The sequence below is a fragment of the Chaetura pelagica genome, unplaced genomic scaffold (assembly GCF_000747805.2).
Source record: "Chaetura pelagica isolate M959 unplaced genomic scaffold, ChaPel_1.0 scaffold222, whole genome shotgun sequence".
Lineage (NCBI taxonomy): Eukaryota > Metazoa > Chordata > Aves > Apodiformes > Apodidae > Chaetura > Chaetura pelagica.
Genome location: NW_009952711.1, coordinates 3,364,453 through 3,387,498, shown reverse-complemented (window position 1 = coordinate 3,387,498; position 23,046 = coordinate 3,364,453). Strand labels below are relative to the sequence as shown.

The 23,046-nt window shown below is 37.8% G+C and overlaps 1 protein-coding gene across 1 annotated transcript in view; it reads right to left on the bottom strand.

The window, feature by feature from the left end:
* Positions 1-23,046, bottom strand: part of TRPM1 (transient receptor potential cation channel, subfamily M, member 1) — a 72,160-nt gene that overhangs the window by 5,429 nt on the left and 43,685 nt on the right. Inside the window, exons 10-25 of the mRNA XM_009994516.1 lie at positions 21,769-21,841; positions 20,815-20,915; positions 18,676-18,849; positions 17,513-17,647; positions 16,143-16,193; positions 14,471-14,611; positions 13,176-13,205; positions 10,522-10,814; positions 9,769-9,997; positions 8,123-8,245; positions 7,678-7,809; positions 6,381-6,509; positions 5,481-5,732; positions 4,678-4,852; positions 1,613-1,633; positions 339-483 (exon numbers count right to left, since the gene is read on the bottom strand). Coding sequence (XP_009992818.1) covers positions 339-483; positions 1,613-1,633; positions 4,678-4,852; positions 5,481-5,732; positions 6,381-6,509; positions 7,678-7,809; positions 8,123-8,245; positions 9,769-9,997; positions 10,522-10,814; positions 13,176-13,205; positions 14,471-14,611; positions 16,143-16,193; positions 17,513-17,647; positions 18,676-18,849; positions 20,815-20,915; positions 21,769-21,841 — 2,204 coding nt within the window. The remainder of the gene's footprint in view (positions 1-338; positions 484-1,612; positions 1,634-4,677; positions 4,853-5,480; positions 5,733-6,380; positions 6,510-7,677; positions 7,810-8,122; positions 8,246-9,768; positions 9,998-10,521; positions 10,815-13,175; positions 13,206-14,470; positions 14,612-16,142; positions 16,194-17,512; positions 17,648-18,675; positions 18,850-20,814; positions 20,916-21,768; positions 21,842-23,046) is intronic.

Genomic DNA, 23,046 nt, shown 5'->3' with positions numbered 1-23,046 from the left:
TTTTCTAACTTTCTGGACTTCAGAATATCCACATTCACAAAAACATCTATTTGAAAACAGAGAATTCTTGAGTACACACAGCTTTTGTTTTCCTTTGGCTAAGTATACATGAGATCATTTACTAATGATAAATGACCATCTCTTCATTCTGTGTCTCCTGCATAGCAGGAATTCCCCAGATAGACCTCACCCCCTTGCAACCATGCAGGGATGGCAGGAGTTAAGAGCATGAACTACTTCCAAACTGCTGACTCCTTGGTCTCTTCAGCCAATAATAGCTACCATTGTAAGACTGGCCCCCTTCCCCCTAACTATGTGACTGGCATTTGAGCACATACTTGAAGACAGCAATCAGTAGGTTTACCAACAGGATATTTGCTACCAAAAGGTAACAAGCCATAATAGCAGGAGTGAGCCAGGCCCCTGGTATACATGGAGGGAGGCGTTTACCATCATCATCGTAAAGATTGTCCCCACAAGGAGCTGCAGAAAAAACAGGATAAGTTTTTTTTCACAAATTGCCTGATGCATAAAAACACTATTCACATTTAATGATGACACATGCATAAAATTTGCAAAGCTAAACAGATTTTGCCAGTTTATTTCCAGCAGCAAGTATGTATAATTTCCACTCAAGTTCTGCTTCTAACTACAGCATACAGAAATAATTTCCCAGCATAGTGAACAGAGAGGCAGCTCCAAGTTTACTGTTCAGTGTGGCTTTCTCTTCAGATTTGTAAGGATTTTCTTTTCTCACAGTAATAGTCTCAGACAAGATTTTAATGTGCGTAGGTACTTATTAATAATGGAATTAAAGTAAATTCTCCAACAAAACTTGTGTCCATATCTTACCAAAGATACAAAAGGATTTACTTAGTGGTCACAGATTGCTGAGCATCAATTAAACCTTTATTGGGCCCTGAATGTAGTAAAAAGGCCTTAATGATTGTGACCAGCTTCACCCAGGGACTACAGCTACACCCCCCATGCACTCCTGTCCCTGCCTGAGCTATGTCTGGTGTGCAGGTCCCAGCCCTGCCTCCTGGATGGACCTTGGACCTCTATTTGCCCCCTGCAAGGACCCTTCTGCCTCTGGCCTGGTCTCCTTTTGCCCACTGATTGGACTCCCTAGACAGACCCTAGATTGATACTTTTCTCCTCTGGGGCTCTTAATGTTACCAGCAGGTGGCCCTGCTGTCACTTTCAGGCCAGTTTCTGTTTATTTTTCAGAATAATTCTAAATTTTAGACAATATTTTAAACCAAAGAGATAAAAATCTAAACCAAAAGTGATATAGTAACAAAAAAATAGACCATTAAGAATGAGACAAAAATTGATAGCTTTGATCAAACTAATATAAAATCATTGCCTGAAGTAATTGTAAAAATACACAGGTTGTCTTGGGGTAAGAGCTGTCCTGGAGTTGGGTAAATGCAGCAAGTTTGTTCTGTCTTTTAAGTGCAGTACCGAATTAAACCATTACAGTAGGAAAACAAGATTCAGACCTGGATATCAGATGAGCCCTATGATTAAAATGTCATTTTCTAGTGAAGAAAAAGATGAATTAACATATTTAGCTAAATGAGATAATCAGCCCTCCAGAAAGACTTACGATTAATTTCCATGGCATAGACTGAACAGTGTTCCAAAGGAATGATATAGAGAAGGAAGCAGGGAAAGAAAGAAAGAAAATGATAACATAATGTAGAAAAAAAACAACAACCAACCAAACAAAAAAGATGACTGAAAATACAGTTTTGCCACCAAGAAAAGATAAGCAACTCAAATGTCAGAACAATAGAGATTAGAGATATACTTAGAAACAATGTCTTAGTTAAACATGCATTCTGCAATTTCCTTTTCATGTTGTTTCCCCCAAGTGTTATATATGGCAGTGAATTCATGATAATTATAAATCACAAAATGTTTCTGGCAGATGATCATTTAAATAAAAATGCTATTTCAGGCAAGTAAACAAAACTGGGGGTCACCACGAACACAAAACAACTCAAACTTATCACACAAAATCATTCTTTTAGCTATTATGGAAACATTTCCACACTTCTCCCTTTTTTTTGTCCTTTTTTTTGTCTTTTTTTTTTTTTTTTTCCTCTCCCAAGAGCCACCCTGGCTTTGAGCCTGCCACCTGTTTCTGTTGAATAGCTATGTTTCCATTAATAGTTATGATACTGATGTTACTACAGCGTACAGTATCAATAAAGCCCACTTTGACTACCAGTCTGGATACTTGCTCACCAACACCTCAACAGTGACTGTAAGAAAAAAAATCACACTAACTTAGTGAGGCTTCTGTGTTGTTGCTGTTGAGTATTAGGTGCCACTAACTTCTTGCTCATGTACATCTTCTAAAGAGAGTGAACCAGATAAGAGCATCTTAGGTTGCATTAGGAAAAGTGTTAACCTTCAAGTTAAAGGGAGGTAATTATTTACCTCTACTCAGCTCTGGTGAAACCACATCTGGACTTGAGTGTCAAGTTCTGGGCTCCCCTGTAGAAATCAGTCATGAACATACTGGAAAGACTCCAGTACAGGGCCACAAAGATTAAGGTGACTGGAGCATCTGACAAATGAGGCAAGGCTGAGGAAGCTGGAATAATGGACCCTGGGGAAAAGAAGGTTCAGGGGAGATCTTACCAATGTTATAAATACCTGATGGTGAGTGAAAGTAAAGACAGAGTTAGACTCCTCTCAGTGGTATCCAGTGAATGGACAAGAGGCAGTGGGCAAGGATAGAATATGGGAAACTCCATTGAAACCAGGTTGTCCAGAGAGGTTACACAGTCTTAATCCTTCAAGATATTGAAAAAACTGACTGGACAGTCCCTGAGCAACCTGCTCTCTTTTGCCCTGCTCTGAGCAGGGAAGTTTGACTAGATGATCCCCAAAGGTGCTTTCCAAACCCAGCAATTCTGTGGTTTGTGATCTTCATCAAACCCAGCAATTCTGTGGTTTGTGATCTTCATCTGTCATCAGTGACGCTACTGACAAAAGTCCAAATACCTTTTTTCAGATGGAAGATTTGATGGAATACTTGGAATACTTTTTCCATAAATTGTTTACACTCTTGGGCCTCGGCAAAACTACCTGTAAGCATGTGACACAGAGTCAGGTTAGATGGCCCATAGCAATCATTCTCCAGTGACTTCTGAAGTTGCTTTTGTGGTGTGTTTACAGAGAACCATGGAAAGATCAGAGCAAAAATTTCTTATTGAAAGCAAAATGATCTTCAGAAGTCAGTCCATAGACTTCTAGATGTAAGAAATTTACAGAATAACTGTAATAGTGTCTAGTTATACCATGAGAACTCCTTGCGCAGCCATTTTTGTTACAATATTATAACAACAACAAAACTACACATTTTCAAATTTGTTTTGTTTAAGCTACTGACACAGCAAAGCTTCTGACCTGGGAAGGCTAGTGGAGCAAGCAGCTGGACTGAACTTTTATAACTGGAAAGCCTGAACTTTTTTCCCCCAAATATTTCACAATTCTGAAGAAAAATTTCTAATTCAAAGGATGCTGAACATATAACTGAGATAGGACTGGAAGTATGAGAGAAGTCTGGGAGATCCTGACTTACCCTGGCTCAGCCATGCACTGAAACTGCAATATTAGATAATAACTGACTGGCCTGACCTTTTATCTGGCAGGAGCAATTTACTGTATTGTAAGTTACATTAATAAGATAAACAGTCATAAAGAAAACAAAGATTATATGATCTTTGCAACAGTGTGCACTGCTCAGAAACAGACTAATGACATTTCATTCCTTTTTAAACAATTAAAGTACACTTTAATTAAATTTTGTCTAAAGGTTTCTCATGATCATTATAGTTTTTGACTGAACTTAGACCTCACAGCTTTCAATATATGCAAATGGTTGAAATAACATACACACCATGCTGAAATAACAGCTTGTATTATTTCAGATAAAGTGCAGACTATGTGATACACACTAGAGGAGGCCAGCTGCATGTTTGACTGTCCATACAAATTTCAAATATTAACTCAAAATTAGCAGTAACATGACAGTTCCCATCTCCTTTAACATACTGACTAATTTTTTAGAACCGTGAAGCTTTTATATAAAAAAGGCTATTTCCACACCCAAAGGTAATCAAGCAGAATTTTAATTTCTAATTTTTAATTTTGTTTTTCCATAGGATGACTCATGAAATGGAAGCATTTCTGGAAAGTAGATAGATGCATCAACGGAAGTAAAAATGTATCAGCTCATAGCCTGGGCTGTGAAGGGTATGTGTATTTTTATCTCCTGTGCAAGGTACTTATGTTTTCCTTCTTCTGTTGGAACTGACTATTAGTAAAACATTGGTTCTAAAGAATGTTTCAGAATGATCTCTGTTGATCCCTGCAAGTAAACAGAGCACTTATTACTGTTATACTCTTGGACAGGAGAGTATTCCTGACTATATCACTCTCAGCGTTTACTGAATTTGAATATAAGCTGAGATTCAGGACATGCAGGTGAGGAAATGAAAACTGCCCGGTCTCCAGAGTCCATCACAAGAAAACAACAACAACAACACAATCATAAAGACAAAACACTACTTCCAAATTAAAAACAGTAATTAATTTGGATCTGATCATCTGCCTCAGAAACAGGAAACAGACTCTTACTATGAATTCTACTCTTACGGTCTATCTGGTCTGCGAACACCTCTCCATAGATCATCCAGTAGGGCATATAGAAGATGTTGCGAGCCAGTCTCCAAGAAGGCTCCTCATCCGGGTGCAGGATAGCCTGGCGAGCTACTCCAAAACTCATCAGAACCACAAGCATGATGACCACAAAGTAAAGCATGTCAATCATCTGCACAGGGAGACCATACAGAGGCTCTTATCATCACCAGGTAGTACAGTAAGCACCAGTAGGTCTGTTTGTCAGCATGCATTAAAATACACCAGAAAGTACCACGAGAACAAACACATGCCCCTAGATAATTTCCTTGATATTATTCCTTAACTATGGCTCACAAATTAAGCATACACAAAAATGCAGTAAAACCAGTAATTTAAAGAAATACTAGGTTTATATTTAAAAAGATTAAAATGCTAAAATCTTTCCTATCCCTGTTCTCTTTTTCATCGAGTACACTATGCTTTAAGCAAAGGCCTCTTCTGTGGTTGTAACAAAATTCTGTAATCATTGCCGTATCATCTCCTGTGCACAACTGATGGTTTTGTGGATGATCCATCACTGATACCACTTTGGGAGGCAAAAGAAGTTAACAAGTTTCCACAGGCTGGAAGAAGAAAGATTCCCTCTCAAATCAAGCAGTTATTAGCAAGAGTACTGAATCTCATATCTGTGTGAAATGTACATGGCAATTTTTCACAGTTCAGTTCTACTCAAATGGAAAGACTCTTAAAAATCAGAACTGAATTTAGTTTCCCATGAAGTTCCAAAATACATATTGTACAGCAATTTAGGCACTAACCATCTTTCCTATCATCATGACGTAAGGTCCCAGGTATTTGTTCACACCAAAGATATCTAGTACTCTAATGTACCAGAAGATGATATCTACGCAGTAAATCACTCTTCCATAACCCATGTAAGGCTGGTTCTGCAGGCGAAGAATTGCTCCTATCAAAAATACTGAAATAGCCACCAGGTCAGTAATATTCCAGTACTCTTGGAGCCAAACTTTCACTTTTTGGCTCAGCTTGCCAGGCTCAGACATCAGAATCTGAAAGAAAAACACCAAACCAAACAAAAAAACAAAACACAAAACAAAAAAGAACAAAGAAATCATTAAGAAAAACTCCTAGTTACATTTTTTAAATAATGGTCATGAAAAACAGACTCAATCTTGATACATTCAGTAGGTGTGTGAGACCTCCTCCACTGCCAGCAAAATTTGTCTCAGGCAGCAATGTTTTAAGTTTCTTTTCATAGAAACAGAATAGTTTGTGTTGGAAGGCATGCATAAAGATCATCTAGTCCAACTCCTCTGTCATGGGCCATCCACAACTCTAGGCAACTTGTGTCAGTGTCTCACCACCCTCACCATATAAACAGTAGTCCTTATATCCAATGGAAACCTACCTTCTTTCAATTTAAGACAGCAGGACATTTTTGCCTGACCTTTTTGCCCAATAAGATAAGGTTTTGATGTATGAGGATGGGTTACAAATGCAACTCTCTCCAGCGATGAGCATTTTGAGACTCTGTGGATATGAGAATCTTCTCTTTCATGTATGGCTTCTCAACCCTTTGCACAAGTCTCTTATTATTCGTTTAATTATTTTTAATTATTATTATCTGTCTCCATTGTTACCTCTAAGACTGCGCTTCATTTTAATGATCATGAGATGGTGGTATGATCAGACTTTACCTCTCTCACTTTCTCTAAAGCTAATGTCACAATGTAGGAGATGACAATCCATTCCTGGATTGACGGCCACCGTTCCATCCGCACCAAGATGATATAATTAAATAGCATCAAATAACAGAGGTATGATATCTAAAAGAAAAAGAAAAGCAAATCCTTTATGGACTTTGGGTTATGAATCCCAGGATCCTTCACAGGCAGTATTCCATCACTTGAGATCACTTACAAACATAAAAAATCAGTCTCCACTAATTTCCATTGGGAAGTTCTCAACTAGTAGTTTAAGTCAATAGAGCTCAGTTGTCTAGAACTACTGGTGTAAATGTCAAACTGGTGATGCTGTGCTTCACAGCAGTCTTTGGAGACCAGCTAAAAAAAAAGACTTCAGAGGTCTCAGAAGTCCAGAGTTAAGAAACTAAAATGGATTCAATGACTTTGCAGAAAAAAAAAAAAAAAAGGCTGTGAGCAGCACCTCCATGGAGAGGAAAGGGAAATAAAGAGCCACACAAGCACTTCCTTTTCTCCACCCTGTAATAATGTGGTTGACACCATGTAGACAGAATATACTCTTTATGTGAAGCCAGAAGCATACAGACTTCATATATTAGTCCTTACAATACCTCTTCCTATACTTGTTACTTTAGCCCATCTGCATGAACAGGAGGTTTGCAGATATTTGGTTTCTTTAAGTAGCCTCAGGAGCAAGTGTTTGGTGTTTCTTCTTTGACATGTTGATGCATCCTTCTGTTTCTCACTATAATAAGCTTTCCTTATACTTAGATGGAACTTCATATGCACCAGGTTGTGCCTGTTGCTCCTTGTCCTGCCACTGGGAACTACTGAATCCACTCTCCTTGCACCCACCCTTTAGATACTTATAGGCATTAATAAGGTCTCTCCTCAGCCTTTCCTTCTCCAGGCTAAACAGTCCCAGCTCTCTCAGTCTTTCCTCATAAGAGAGATACTCCAGTCTCCCAGTCATCTTTGTTGCCCTCCGATGGACTCTGTTCCCTGTCTCTCTTGAACTGGGAACTGCCTTGTGGGGTTTGCACTGATGATTATCCCAACAAGACCTCCTTCAAAGTGTGCAGATGCTTTAGAAGCTGACAGCATGAGCATCAACTTTTCATTCTGTTTCATCATCTATGCATTTTCTTCTGAAAAAAGGGAGAGCTCTACTCATCAGATTCCATGAATGTCAGCACTATTTATTACTTGGTTATTATTTTTACATTGGAATCCTTTAAATTTCACAGCTGTGAGAAAAACAATCACTATCAGTTTAATTGTCATGACTTACTGTGTAGAACCAAAATTTGACAATAGGTGCATTATAGAATTCATAGATCTTTGTTCCAATTGGAAGGCTCTTTTGTTTTTTCTTTCCATTCTCTTCATCTCCTCTTCGAGAGCCTGTATCCGCATTTGCATCCTGGAAGACCAAAATCGCAAGTTTTCATCAATATACAGCAGTAAAAATATAACCCCAGCCAACTGTTAACTACAAAATACCTCCTCTGAGCAACAGATCTCTTTTTAAAAATAAAAAGATACAAATTCTGTAAATCTGTGCAACTACACAGATAATTTACATGCCCCAAGAATCCAGGCTATACATTCTGAGATCTCTTCCCTGGTTTTTATCCTACAGAGATTTTAACCTGAGTGAGTTACGGCCTAATCAGAGAAGTTAGAAAACAGCACTCTTGAGATATAAGAACTTCCTAATAATCTCCAGTACTGACCACATTTTCCTCCTCTTTTTCTTTGCCTTCTTCATTTTCTTTTGATGTCTGGTAAGAGTAATCATCGTAACTCCGATACTCTAGGAAAAGGATGGTGGGAGGGAAGAGAATCCCCATTATAACCTGTATAACAAGAGAGAATTCAGCTCAGATGGTAGTATTTGTTTATATTAATAGATTTCATATCAAGGCAAATCACACAAACATTTTATTTTGTATAGTATTCAAAATATTCTGCTACTCTCGAATTACAAAAATAAGTAAGTGGCACTTTTGAAGCACTGGCAATAAGGTCGTGTATGAAAAGATGGCATCTGGAAGGCTTCACATCTCCATGAATATATTGCAATTAAGAATTTGTGCTCCAGAATTAAAGTTGTGCAAAGAAATTCCATGGAATGGACACAGTGGTGGTTGGTAGAGGGCTTCAGGTTTGTTAAAGGAGCTTATAGTCACTTTATACTTTTTACTACTGTAATTAGTTTTGAGAGTGAAAATAACTTGTGAAAGATAAAAAAAGCTTTGCAGATGGCAGCAGGAGAGTTCTTTTACTATAAAAGATTGCTGAGATACAGAAAGACAAGCATGAGTTGCTAAAATACAGAACAGGAGCAAAGAAAAGAACACAAGTAATGAAACTAGAACATTAGCAGGTGTAGTAACCCTTTGGAGACAAGAAAGGAAATGGGTAAACATTCAGAAAGCCCCAAGATGCAATCTGAAAGGCAGGACATTTGTCTGAAGATTTTACACAGGTTTAAGAGGTAGATGAAGGAAAGTGGAAATAAATTGAGAATGACAGAGAGAGTGAAAAGTGTATGCCGGCAAGCTTGGGAGTATGACCTGGGAAAATAAGCCTGGCACTTTGTCAGTAATGGGGGATTTAAGGGAATAAGGAAGTGAGACTGAAGATGGCGCCACTACAATGGGCCTCCATATGAGTGACAGCAACTGCTGATACAACAAAGAAAGGATTGTATTACCCATGAAAACACACACAAGTAAACACTGCTCTGCTTCCTTAACATTGGCTTACTCATGTTTGTCTTTTGCACTAACCTCCTCACATTACTTGGTTTTTTTGTAAACTCAACAATTAAGAAATAAAAAAATCCGTAAGACAGACTGTATCATCACATCACAGAAGAGGGAAATAAAACCCACGTATTTTCACACACTACAATTGCGCAGATTACACTGTTTTCAACACTGAGTCTTGACTCTGTGTCTTCTGGTATACTGTTTAGCAATCTAAGAAGCAATCTAAGAAGCATCTGTCCATGTCTGATTCATTTTCTTTCAATTCCTGTTGTGTGGACCCCTAATGGAGATCTTTTTGCTTGTACCCAACTAATTTTTAATCAAAAGTGTATGTCTTCAATGAACAGATCTCTTCATTTACTGAAAGCCACAACTTTGTCCTCAGATTCCCATCATGCTAAGTGTTTTATGGATCTCTATTTTACTTTGTCAGGGGGTGAGGTTCCTTAGACATTCTGAATTTGGAAACAAACAAAAGCTTGAAAACAGGTATGTTGTTAAAAAACCTATAATTAGTAAGCCAATTTGTTCTATGCATACACTATGTATAATGTAGTGTTACATGCATGTTGCTTTTAAAAACAACTGCAGAACAGAAATAATACCTTGAGGCCTGGGTTTTTCCTCATGCGCAGTCGCCCCATCCACATATCTGTTAGGAGCATCTGGCTGCATGTGTGAGCAATGAAGTCCCTGTGTTTAGCTGCCACAGCCAACTTCAGGCAGGTAGAATTACTCCAGTTTTTCAGTTCATAGGTCAGTAGTTTCATGGCTACCTGCTCATCATGTTTATAGGACTGATCCAAGAGTTCAACAGCCAGCTGGCCAAAATCTCTAGAAAATGCAAAGTTAAGTCCAGTGAAGTTTGATTTAGAAATCAATGTGCTTGCATTTCAGGTCTTAATTCTGTTTAGAGGGGGTCATGTTTTTACTCATTCTTGTACAGTGACAAGAACAACTGGGACAGTCTACAGAAGTTCCAAACAAATTTTTAGTGACCACAGAGAATTAGCTTAGACTGATAACATCTTAAGTTTAGATACAGCACCAGATACCTCTTAATTTATATCAGTAAATCCTGAAAATAACTTTCTAATTTAAAAGCAGCTAATTTTACAGATAAAGAAGCTGAAGAAAGAATGTGTTCTGTCAGAAAAAAATGCATCTTCTTGCTAGTGTTGCCTTTAGATTCTGAGACCTCATTTTGGCTTGTTTAGTGTTGATAAATAGGCTCCAAATGGAACTCTGTGAACCTACATTCTAGAAATCAATTGTACTTCATTAAAAGTAAGACTTCTCAGTGAGTCAGACAACCCCTTAGATCAAGTAGAAGCACGCTCTGCTCTGCATCTACTAACTTTGAGTTGTTGTCAAGATCCTGAGAGATGTCGTCCACCAGCTCACTCTCCGAAGACTCATGAGCCATAGACTTGTACAGTTTACAGGCCACAAGTGCCTTGGCCATGGTTTCCTCCCCTCGCTGCCAAAGGAAGAGGGCCATCTTCTGCCGTTTCATCAGCACAGCCCAAACCATCAGTTCGTGAAAGGGATATTGAAACCGACTGACTTCTGGGTCATCCACGTCAATATCAATCTCTTCCTCCTTTTTCTTCTTCTTCTTCTTCTTCCCTTTGGTGGGAGGTTCATCATCCTGGGAAGAAAAGAATTAAAAAATGTTCCCATAATTTTTTAACAGTTTACCTGACAGCAGCACCATGCACAGAACAAGTATTGAGAATAAGTATTAATAGTTAGTTTTAATTTCGTTTTGCTGTTTGCTACAATGAAAGCCAATAGCAATGAAACCATGAAGAACATGTGACAGAGCATGCACTGAGCTGGTGCACACAGCTCAATATTTTATTCAGAGAACTGTTTCTTGCATAAGTAATTACAAGTCACCATTCTTAGTTAAGTCCAGTAGAACTCTATTGTACTGAAGGCATCACTTTACACTGCACTGTAAGTAGATCTCTACCGCATGTGTAATTGCACAAGCTGACTTGCAAGGAATTAATTGTTAATGAATTCCACTGTGATGTCAACGGAGCTTCAACAAACCTGAACTCACTATGAATGGGTTCCACTGTAACTTCTGATTTGGTATGTCTGCAGTTTTCAGACTGACATGCATGGATAGAGTGGTAACATGCAAATGGAAAAGACAGGCAAGATAGCGTCAGTATGAACAGCAAGATACTGAAGCAAGTCTTCACCTTGGAATAAGCAATCTCCTCTTACGTGTGCAGTGCAAACGGAAGGTATAACTATCCCATTTCTTAAAGGGATAGAGAGGATAGGCCATTACTACAGGAACCAACATGGAAGTAACTGAAGGCAAGTACTGACAATGAAGCAGGATCCTGAAGGAAGAAAAGCCATGATTGGGAAAATCAGAGTTTAAATAATGTATGACTGACATTGCATATATAGGGGTAAACAGAGCTCATAATTGTTGTAGACTGAGATTCCCATCTCAGAAGTGAATTGCAAGTAAAAGCAATTAACATGCGATAAAATTAGTTCCTGTTCAAGCAAGAATAGCGTAATACACTGTTTTTTAACAAAATATGAACTCAAGTCCAAATTCAGGGTTCAGCCTCACACACCAGGTACGTACAGTTAAGTAAGCATTTTTTTTCCAGCAGTTTTAAGAACTACAAGTGGTAACCTCTGTCTCTTATGGAAAAGTCAGGGGCCCTTAACTGTATGTACGTGAAGAAAATGTTGAACATCTCTGAAGCACAGAACATCAAATCTCAAATGGAGTACCAAAAATTAGGTCTTCCCCACATGAGGAAAATCAAATCAAAACCAACCCCTGGATAAGAAAGACAAAGTGCTAAGGAGTCTAAACTTCCTGTTTTAGAGCTTTTAACACTGGAAATTAAAAAAACCCAAACACTTGAGTTGCATCAATTTACTGACCACTTCAGCAAAAGAAATGTTAGTATTTCTTTTCACTTTTTCTTTCTCTTGGAAGAAAAGAGTGGGCTACACCCACTGTCAAGTGGAGAGAACACTTTAGTTCATGCCAAATAAAATATTTCTCACTGAAGGAAATAGCAAAATCAAAATTTGATTTTGGAGTTGCACTAAGAAACCTACATGTGGTCAACACCAACTATAAAGGGCTACACCTGTGAGGGGCTGAGCTTTTGAATGTGAGGAATTAGAAAGCTGATTGGAGAGATTAAACACTGGACTTTCTCTGTAGAGTAGAAAGCTGCTTATCTGTGTAGTGAAATGGAGGCTTTTGTGTCTGGGTATACCTGACATCAAATGTAACACCTATGCTGTGTTCAAATACTATCATGGGATGAAGAGCATCCTTCATAAAGAAATGTACCTTGTCTCTCTGTGTAAAAGCTTTCCTGGTCTTTATTAGTCAAAATCAAAAGTGACTGCCTTCAAAAGAGAGTGGGTTTTTAGGCATCATCCCAGATCTGATTCTGATCCATTCAAAATTTCTGCAGCCACACAAGTAATTGAGGCAGGAGTTGGACCCAAAATTCCGGATATTTTCATCATTTACCAAGCATGGCAATACAATCACAGTAGCAAGGATGCTTTACAGAGGAGGAGCAGGGGACAGCATTTAACATGTCAGACCACATGTTCTCTCTGTGACAAAATCACATCTGTGAATAAATTGTTACTTCATGGTTAAAGGGGATTTGACCATAAGTAGCATTGCTGGATCACATTCCCTTTTCAGTATCATTGATGTTCACATCGGAATGATTAAATCTACACTAAGTTCCAACATGGCATGTATTACTACATAATAGTGCTCCAAACTGCCTCAAGATTACGGAGCAAAGCTTCAAGCAGCTCTCAAGATCCTACCCATAAAAAAATATTTAGAAGTATTTAATAGACTGTTTGCAAAATGAAAGATCCTGTCTAGTTGAAATTTACTTTAATCCACAGTATCAGTGAAAAAGCTAACAAAGAACTGTACCACAAAATATCCTAATAAAAACAGTATTTTACAATAAATCCAACTTACCTCCATCCCTAGTAGTTTAAGAGCTTTTGGCTGAGTATTAAAAATAGAAAAGACAATTGGTTAGTTGGGAGGGAAAATTCAAAGACCAAACAATACCAAGGGAAAACACATTTTCATTTACAAATCTACAGTATTTATGACTAAGCTTGCTATTCTAAATAATTATACCAATAATGGCACAATTAATTAACCTCCCTCTTAACTGTATTTGCAGGAAGGCAGTGGATTAGAAAATATTTTCCATCCAGCACTCAAGTGAAATATTTTCACTCAGATGAAAGAGTTAGAGTAAAGGTTCAATAATACACTGCTTTGGGAATTAAAATCACCATGTAGCCACAACAGCCCGAAAAACATAGTGCTTCCAAGCACACACAGGGTAAGGGTATCAACAGGAAATGGTAAAAAAAGTAATAGATTTTCATGTTCTCACCATTTCCCATTAAAAATATACCTCTGTTTTATTGCAAGATCTTTGGTTTACATTTTATGTAAAAGGTTTATTTGTTGGTTCCATCACACAGTAGTACACTATATATGTACTATATATTGGCTATAGAACACTCGGACTTTGAGTGACCTTCTGACCATTTGTGGGGCTAATTTCCTAGCTGTTTCCTAGTGTGGGGCTTTCTGTAATTAGGCTAGGAAGCTTCACTGGATCTTCAAAGCTGAACCAAACAAATAAGTTAATGAAGAAAATTATTCTATTTGCTTAGAACAGACTTCTTAACAAAGCAAGATCCAAGCTTGATATTCTCATGATTGGTACAAGACTATGCTATACAGAGATTGCAGTGGTTTACAAAGGATAAGGTTTATGCTCAGAGCAGTTCTTCACAGGACTTCCTGTAACAGGTTCATAGCTCTTCTGTATTCAGATTAAACTCTTTGCCTTACCCTAGGTAAGACTATTCTTCATTATAATTACTTTATCAATAGACCTGGCTAGGGCTAGGCCTCTCCTGCAGTTTATAGGAGAGCTAAAAGGCCAAGCTACAGCTTCAAGCAGGATTAAGCACATAGCACAGTGAGATATGCTTGGATTGTAAACGACTAAAATAGGAGGAAATACACCTCCAGATCAATGTATTTACCACATTTTGGGTCCTCCCACCCTTTAACATAGATGTTTTACAGGTTACTTATGTAACTTCACAATCAGAGTTTCAATTTCAGTCTTGCAGTATTTCTTTAGAATTTAATATGTAGTTTTTCACAAAGACAAAGGAACAGAGTATTACTTATGTTTTGCCATTAGCATGATAGCCACATCCAGAATGAATCATTCTTACCCTCTTTGGTCCAAATAAATTATTATAAAGAGTCCGAAAACTTTTTCGAGTATAGTTGCAGCGATAAGCTCCACCCATGAGATATTCAAGTACAAGACCAATATCTATTAGACTGATATGATAATCTGGTGGAAGATTCCCCTACAAAAAAACCCCAACAAACACAAACAAACCAAATGAAAACCAAAATAAGGACTTGTAATAAGAAAACATACATTGTATTGCCTGGCTAGACATATCATGCCATGTTTAAATTGGCACATGGGTATTATTTATCACTGGTTCCAGTCTCTGAGTATTTGTATGACATTGATGATAACTGATTTGTGCAATGAAAATGTTTTGGGGCCACATTTTTCTTGTTTTGTTGTTGGCAGTATTTATAGCTCACAAATTTTCATTGGATCTACTTGTATAGTATTTGTCAGTGTCCATACAAGCCTGTGTTTTTTGCAAGGGTTGTATTGATGAAATTAAGTAATTTTGTCATTATCATTAAACCAGTATAAAAGCATGACAATTTCATGGTGAATATTAAGCACACTTAATATTTAATCATAATATTATCTACAGATTGAAGACTACAATGCAGAACACAATTTAGATACATGTGTAGCTCAGAATTAGAGAAAAAAGATTATTATAATTTCTACTGTTGCACTTAAAAACTGGATATTGGTATAGACTCTGCTAGATGCATGAGCTGAAAACTGTGCTGCACTGTTCAAGCTACATCCTACAACAAGAACTGATTGTACAGCACCACTGAGCAGTAGCTATGATCAAACAACTATTATCCTAAGTGAACACAATCACCTCCATGTTAACCAAACCGAATCCCCGCGATTGCCGCTGGATGAGTGAGCCATGAAAATGGGATGAAAACGGGGAGAGGCAGGCAGAAACAGGCATGAGGAAGAACATTAGCAACACTCAGAAAGACAAAATATGAGAAAACTGTTAAACTGCGAAGCAGATCAATATGAATTATATGTTAACAGAGTACTGTGTAATTCCCACATCTAAACCGCCTAGGAATAAATGGGGGAGTTTTCCTTGCAAAAAAGGAACACACAGTACTTAGTGTAGGTGAATTTTGCTGAATATTAAGCTCCAGAACCTCAAAGAGATCAAATACTACAACAAATCTTACAATGACCCTATTCACATATAATGAATGGATTTACATGTAATGGAAACAAATGAGTAACAAATCTGGGACTTGTGGCACTGAGAAACAGAACAGATTTTCTCCAAGTTAAAGTAGGATTGCTTGGGAGAAAAGTAACTGAAAAACACAACGAAACAAACAAAAGGGAACAAATTCTGTGCTCATGAGTAGGGCTTCTAGTTAACCTAGCAGGCTTTTCCTTCCATTTACCCTTTGTATTGCTGCATTGAGAGCTTCATCTAGAGAAGAAACAGTATCAACCTAATTTTCAAATGATATTTTACAGTACTAGGAGATTAATTTTCCTTAGTTTTAAAATTACTAGCAGTGCAGTAATAGCCATGTGAAATTTACACTGACATCGCTGTTTGTCACAAGACGTTAATTTAACTTTCCTAACAGCTACCATCTAATTTTAAATGTCTGCTTTCCCCCATGCTATGCTTGCTTTTACTGTTAACTCCCAGGGTTAATGTAATGCTGCTGTTAAGTTAAGCTTACCTTTTTTACATCTCTGACTAGCAAATGTAGCGTATTTGGTGGACCCAATCTCTGAAACAAAAATCATTCATGGTCCATTAGAGCTTCAATTCTTCATATCTTTTTGCAAACTCAAATGTAATTAATGATCTGGCACTGTAAACACAACTTTAGGCAACCAAGAAGGAACTTGGCTACAATGACTAACACATTTCTATCTAGAGCTTTCTTGTAATCCTTGATGTGGTGATTCAAGTCACAGCCGTTTGTGGTATTGCCTGAACTTGTACTTACTGCAGGAGCCATAAAGGGAGTGCGGGACTCAACTGAAGGTGTAAGTTGGATGAATACTGCCCTAGAGTACCTGCCAGCAAAACAACTGGAAGCAAAACAGTCTAGTAACAGATATCTTCCTGAGGAATTTGCTATGGGTTGAGTCAGGAAGAATTTTAATTAAAAAGTGTGATGTTCTATGGCTTTGGAAAAAACATTTTGCTTTGCTGGGCCACAAGGAAAAATGATAGTGACTTCTGCAATGTATGGAGAATAAAAGCTGCTGTGTAAATACTTTGCCACATTTACAGGTTTATTTCAATAATATACAATCGTAGAATGGTTAAGGTTGGAAGGGACCTTAAAGATGATCAGGTTCCAACCTCCCTGTTGTGAGCAGGGACACCCCACAGTAGACCACGTTGCACAAAGCCTCATCCAACCTGGCCTTAAAACACCTCCAAGGAGAGGGCATCAACAACCTCCCTAGGCAACCTATGCCAGCACCTCACTACTCTCATGGTGAAGAATTTCTCCCTGATGCCTAACCTAAATTTCCCCTCTTTCAGTTTAAAACCATTATCCCTTCTCCTATCACTGCCCTTTCTGGTGAAAAGCCCCTCCCCAGCTTTCCTGTAGGCAGCCTTCAGATACTGGAAGGGCACTATTAGGTCTCCCTGAAGCCTTCTCATCTCCAGGCTGAACAGTCCCAACTCCCTCAGCCTGTCTTCATAGCTGAGCTGCATACATGAAAAGCAGTTGAGATTAAAAGTAAATGAACACTACTGGCTGGTATTAATTTTTTACTATCTACATTAGTTCTTCAAGTATTCTGAATATGCATTTTAAATACATCATTATATTTACGTAACAAACTGCAATAGCTTCTGAAACGTACTGTAGGCTTATTAATTAGGAATGTGTATATGCAGGGAAAGAACAGGACACTATATGAAGTAGCAATGGCTCCCTTTACTGCTATCCACCATCTGTGTATTGTCAGGGCTCAGAGTTTTTGGGAAAAAAAAGCATATCTCAGAAGCAGAAGAAAAAGGACATGACTGTTAAATACAGTAGCAAAGATACCACAGGGTATTTTATTATTTCTGCTCACTCACTGTATTATAAAGTTCTTCCAGTCTAGGAATAGTGAGGAAGTGATGCATGTTCACTCCATTCTCAATAAGCAGTTTCACGAAGTCCACTCGGTCCAGAACCAGTGCATCCAGCATTGCCTGCTCCAAGGAATTCACCTGAATTGCAGAACAGAGAATGTGTGACTACATAAGCACAGAAGAGTTGGTTGGCCAACAATCACAAACATTTTCATTACTTATGATATTCCTAAGTTCCCAAGTATGTTGATTAATCTGTAAGTGAAAAGGAATTCAGAAATGACATCTTACCCATGTGCAAGTCAATACAGATGATAAGAGTCTTCTGATGAGGTCTTGGGCAAGAGCAGAGCAGTGAAAAACTTTTAGCAGTAGAGTTGTAGCTTTCTATAATTTTGTTTAGCATTTTTAACTACCCTAGGCATACCATGCTCGACACATTAGGTGAAAAAGAGATTTACTTGCTCAACATGATAGGAAAAAGTTAACATTTAAGAAAGATGCACTGGTTTATGAAGTGGTTCATATAATTTACCTTGACAACTTGTGTATATATCATTCACTCAAACTGCTGCCTCACTGATAAAAGGCAGCATGCAATGCTGAAAGGCTCAAATCATTTGGCATGAAGAACTTCCTTCACCAACTTAGCTATGCCTTCGGAAAATGTTTGTCAGGAAGCCTAATGGATTTTCTCTTAATATGGTCTAAGGGATTAGAACACATAAGCAAAGGGGAAAACCCCTTGAGCAGCAATCTCCTTGACACATAAACCTTAATCCTGATATGAGAACAATCTAAACTACTGCAACTGGAAAATGAAGCATACAGAAACAGAGTTTAATCTGCCTTCACTGCATGTACATGGAAAGATGAAGATATTCACTGGTGTTCTTACTTCCTTCTGACAGGCACAGAGATGCAGCAAATAAGCCCTGACTTGTGGTGTTGTGGTATGGCTGCATGTGATGGACATGGGATTAGAGAAGGATTCCTGGCTCCAAGGCTGAACAGCATCCCTGCTGATGTATGAAAATGTGCAAATGAGCATTCTATAGAATGAAAATGTGTATTTTCCTTCTCTCTTTGACACCCATTGATGAAAAAAAAAGAAAAAAAAAAAAAGAATTCTTTTTCTTCTTTTAATACTAATACTTTAATCTCACCCAGTTCAGGAGTTCAAGCTTTCTTGGGTCTGTTTCTTCTTCTGGCTCTTCTTTTACTTTTCCTCCCTTTTTCTTCCCTTTTCCTTTCCCTCTGGCTGCTTTAGTCTGAGGTGCTGGAGATTTCTTTTCCTTCTCAGGAGCTGTACCATCAGGAGCTGTAAGGCTTCCTATAGGCTGTATTTAATAATGCAGTAGAAGTATTAGCATCTGGCTGATTGTGCAGTCACTATGTCATTGAATACACTCCTATAGAACTTGCTCCCCAGTCAACACTTTTCACATGCAATCAACTACAAATGATAATTTCCTTAAGTACAAGGACCTTTTTGCATAGCCAGAGCTTTACACTTCTTTTAAAGCTGTTCTGTCTAATGTAGTCAATAACACCAAAAGTCAAAGTAGTGAAGTATGTAGGTGGACTGTGGAAGATTTTTCTTGCAAAATAAAACCAGTGCGAGCAGACTGGAAAGAGACACTATTTGATTTTGTGACATTTCAGTTTCTCTGCTCTCAGTAGAAGTAATAGCCACTAAAATAAGTAGCAACAAACAGGATAGGTAGGGAGCTGGACAGAAAGAGCTTAACAGAACGTTGCATGAAGCCAAATAGCATCCATACTGCAGAGGCAGAAAGGAGAGGAAAGAGAGTCACTAACTGATTCCTGTACATTCTGCAGAAAGTATTTCTGTTTATACCTCTTCAGATACATTTACTCTTTGCAACACCCTTCCCCTTTCCAACCTATTTACTCAAGCCAAGCAGGAACACATGCAAATAATTTGACACTACTTGTCTGTGAATTGGAGGCTTAACTTGCTCCACCTAATGCCTGCGTTCTACCATGCCCCCAAACACGCAAACCAGATTACTGTGGTCAGCTCTGCACGGAGAGCTGCAGAACTGAGCCTGTAATGAGGCTTGTTTCCTGCAGTTCTTTTTGTCTTTAAAGAAATAATCTCTGCCTAGCTACCATGGATCCATTCATAAGCCTGGACAGAACTGCAACTGCCAACCTGCAGCAAATGCTAGTCTGAAAGCAACCTTTATGAGTTTGAAATGACAGTGAGCCACAATTGGCAGATACTGTTTCAACAGATTCTTGTGGAGTATGAAATAAGCCAAAGCAGTAACTGGCTTCAGTTGCTGGGTGGTACCTCTGACTCTAACCACTTTAATATAGAGATTGGGATGTTCTGGTCAAGTAAATGTTTTATGGTAATAATATTTAATCACCTTAAGGGTTATTAAATCCTCTCTGCATAAGCATTTTAGTGAACGTTGAATATTGGAAACATCACATGACTATCAGCGAAGGAATGAAACAGCATATGCAGCAACATTTATTTATATTTAATTATACTGTTTCCAAACGAAATAACTCTCACCAATATGTATAATGTGCACATGAATACTATTCCTTTGAGTTACACAAATGAAGAAAGGCACTGAACTGTTTCACCACTGACTTCAACTAGTGCAGCATCAAAATCCAACAGTTTAAGAATGAAAACCCAATTTCAGGACCTCAAGCTTTACTGAAGATCTGCTCGTCAGTTATTGGCACAGCTCTGCCTGCCAGAGGCCTGATTTTCTACAATGGTTTATTTTGGTCTTCAGGATTTTTCTCCATTAATTCAAATAGAGATTTTCACAGCTGCTAATGAAGTGAGCAACATGATCCCTTCTAAGGGAATTTCCTTGTCACATACTTTAATAGGCAGCTGCAGCACATGTCAGTGACACAGACAGAAGTGTAGGCAATGCTAAGTGCATCACACGTGTTCACTGGGGGTAACCACCACGGCTGTTGGCCCACTGTATGTAAGGCCACAGATTGCTTTTGCTTTCAAATCCCACATTTAAGGAATCTTAAATAAGGCTATTTTTCTGCTTGTCATGAAACTGCTTATCTTTCTTTCACAGAGTTTAAATTATTGCTAAATAGTTGCAAATAGCACTACATATATATTTATTTTTTTTTTTAATAGGTCATTCTTAATTAATGAGACATCCTACATCAGCTTGGCATAAAATTGAATTCAATACTGTTTCTCCTTCCAACAAAATCCAACATTTGAATATTCCACCACTTACTTAAAATTTTTAACAAATAATGTGACTAGAAGAACTTTCTCTTACTGGCCAGTGGTGTCCAAAGACAAAGATTTGGCTGCGTGCAATGTCTACACGATTCCAGGCCAAAGCCAAACTGAGCTGATCTGGAGCAGATGCATTGGTACCTGAAGAGAAACACAGAGACGTTTAGTATTTCACACATGATGAAACAAAATTGATCAACTTTCTGTAATTCACTTCTCCAGGAACTAGGATACAGCAAGTCTGACTCCATATCATAGTACCATTAGAATTCTACCACAAAACCGGGGATTAATCAAATCTGTTTATAGCATCTTCCATCTATCCCCATAATCCTAATTTCAAAAGGGTTAATCAGATTCTCTCCTTTTTTTCCTTAAAGCTCTGACACTGACTTCATATTGTGATGCTAAGAAAAGACATTTAACTGCCCTAAGAGAATCCTCCCCTCACCTCCTCTAGTTGATGCTGTAAAATAAGACTATAGTAATTCCTCTATTTCTTAGCTTTGGGGACTCCAGTGATCCCACACTAAAGCCCCTATCAACTACTGTGCAAACATGCAAACAGAAAACAGTTGTTTCAGCAAACATAAATTCCAGATACATATGGAACTGATCCTAAATTTTGTCCTACGGCTTAAGGAGCACAATTCAAGATTTTGAAAAATCCAGAGTCTTTTAAGCTTCCCACTTTTTTCCTAACTTTTTAAATATGTGCTAGAACCACAACAAAATGTGGTGCAGTATCAGTAGTATAGTTGTTGCAGCATTCCCATCCCAAGCATTCAGGTGAGGAAAGCCACACAGAACTTTCAATCTACATTTTATGCTTCAAACTATTCTGAACCTTAAACCAAGCACATTCAGGTTACTTGTTTAGAATCAAAGAAAAAAAATCAAAGAATGAAACATAAAGAGTGAGCCTCAGACAGTGTACAGGACTGTCTTCTCAGGATCGATTTGTGCATCCTTTCTAATTGCTTGCAAAACCCACCTTTGAGGAGAGCTGTTAAGATAGACATCTCAATGTCCTGTTGCCCTTCAGACCCCATACGGAACACAGTAATCTAAAGGACAGCAGAAAGCCAAACATACAGAATTACAACACACAACAGAGAAAGACTTAAGATATGGACAGAAGTAAGAGTAAAAATGGTGAAGCTTTATTATTTTCTAAGACCTGAGATTTTTCAAGTAGTATAGTTCCACTAAATTTTTCTTTGGAATTTAAAAAAGCACTTCATTAAATTATTTCAATACAGTTATCCTAAAATATCCACACATTGGTAAACATGTGAAACTTGACAGATTTCTTAATGAAACTCTTGAAATTTGAAAAGTGGTGACAAAAACTGCCATGCCAAACTAGTTGTTTTCTGACAGTTCTATTACTTTCTAGTAGTAATGGAAATACCAGCTCAGAAGTGGAAATGCTCATTACCTGAGATAACTATCATAGCATTAGTTTTATTGACAATAGTCAAGTATTTTTTGTTGGATGATATTCTATGTCTTGATAATGAAAAAAAGCAGAATCAATTAATAAAGAAAAGCAATTCTTTCTAGTTGCATTTGCTTAGTTGAGTCCACTACAGTTAACAGGTTTTAAAAGCAGTAATTCATATAAAGCTTAGCCACTGAACTACATATTAAAAGATAAATAATTCAAAAGCAGAATAACCTAATATTCTAATTAATACTGAATGCAGACAGAAATTAACAAATTTCCAAAAGCAACTCCTCACAGCAAATTATAGCATTAAGTACTGGGAATAGCAATTTTCTCAGCAGTTAGAAAAGATTTTGCATGAACACAAAGGTAACATGATATTAGAAGAGAGAAGAAATAAAAGGGAAAATTTTAATAATTATCAAGAAAGCACACAAAACAGAAACCATAAGCCTGCTTAAAACACACAGAGGGTCTGAATTTTGCTGAGTAAATCTAGCCTGCTCTGATGCGTGTTTCACATTCAAAAGCAGTTTGACTGCAGCAGCTTTGAGCTTATCAATTCTCCCATCAATTCTTGTAGGAAGGCTGAGACTCTTACAGTCAGTCAGCTTACCATAGTCATGCTTATCACCAAATTGACTTCCCATACAGGCGTATGTATGGAACTGATCTTGGCACTATACAAAGGTAAATATATCAACAGTATATTTACATTAACCAGACAACCTAAAGACTTCACATGTAAAATCCCTGGTAAGATTTCATATTAACAGCTGAGCATGCTAGCAATACTCTTGAATGCATAAGAAAAAAGCACAG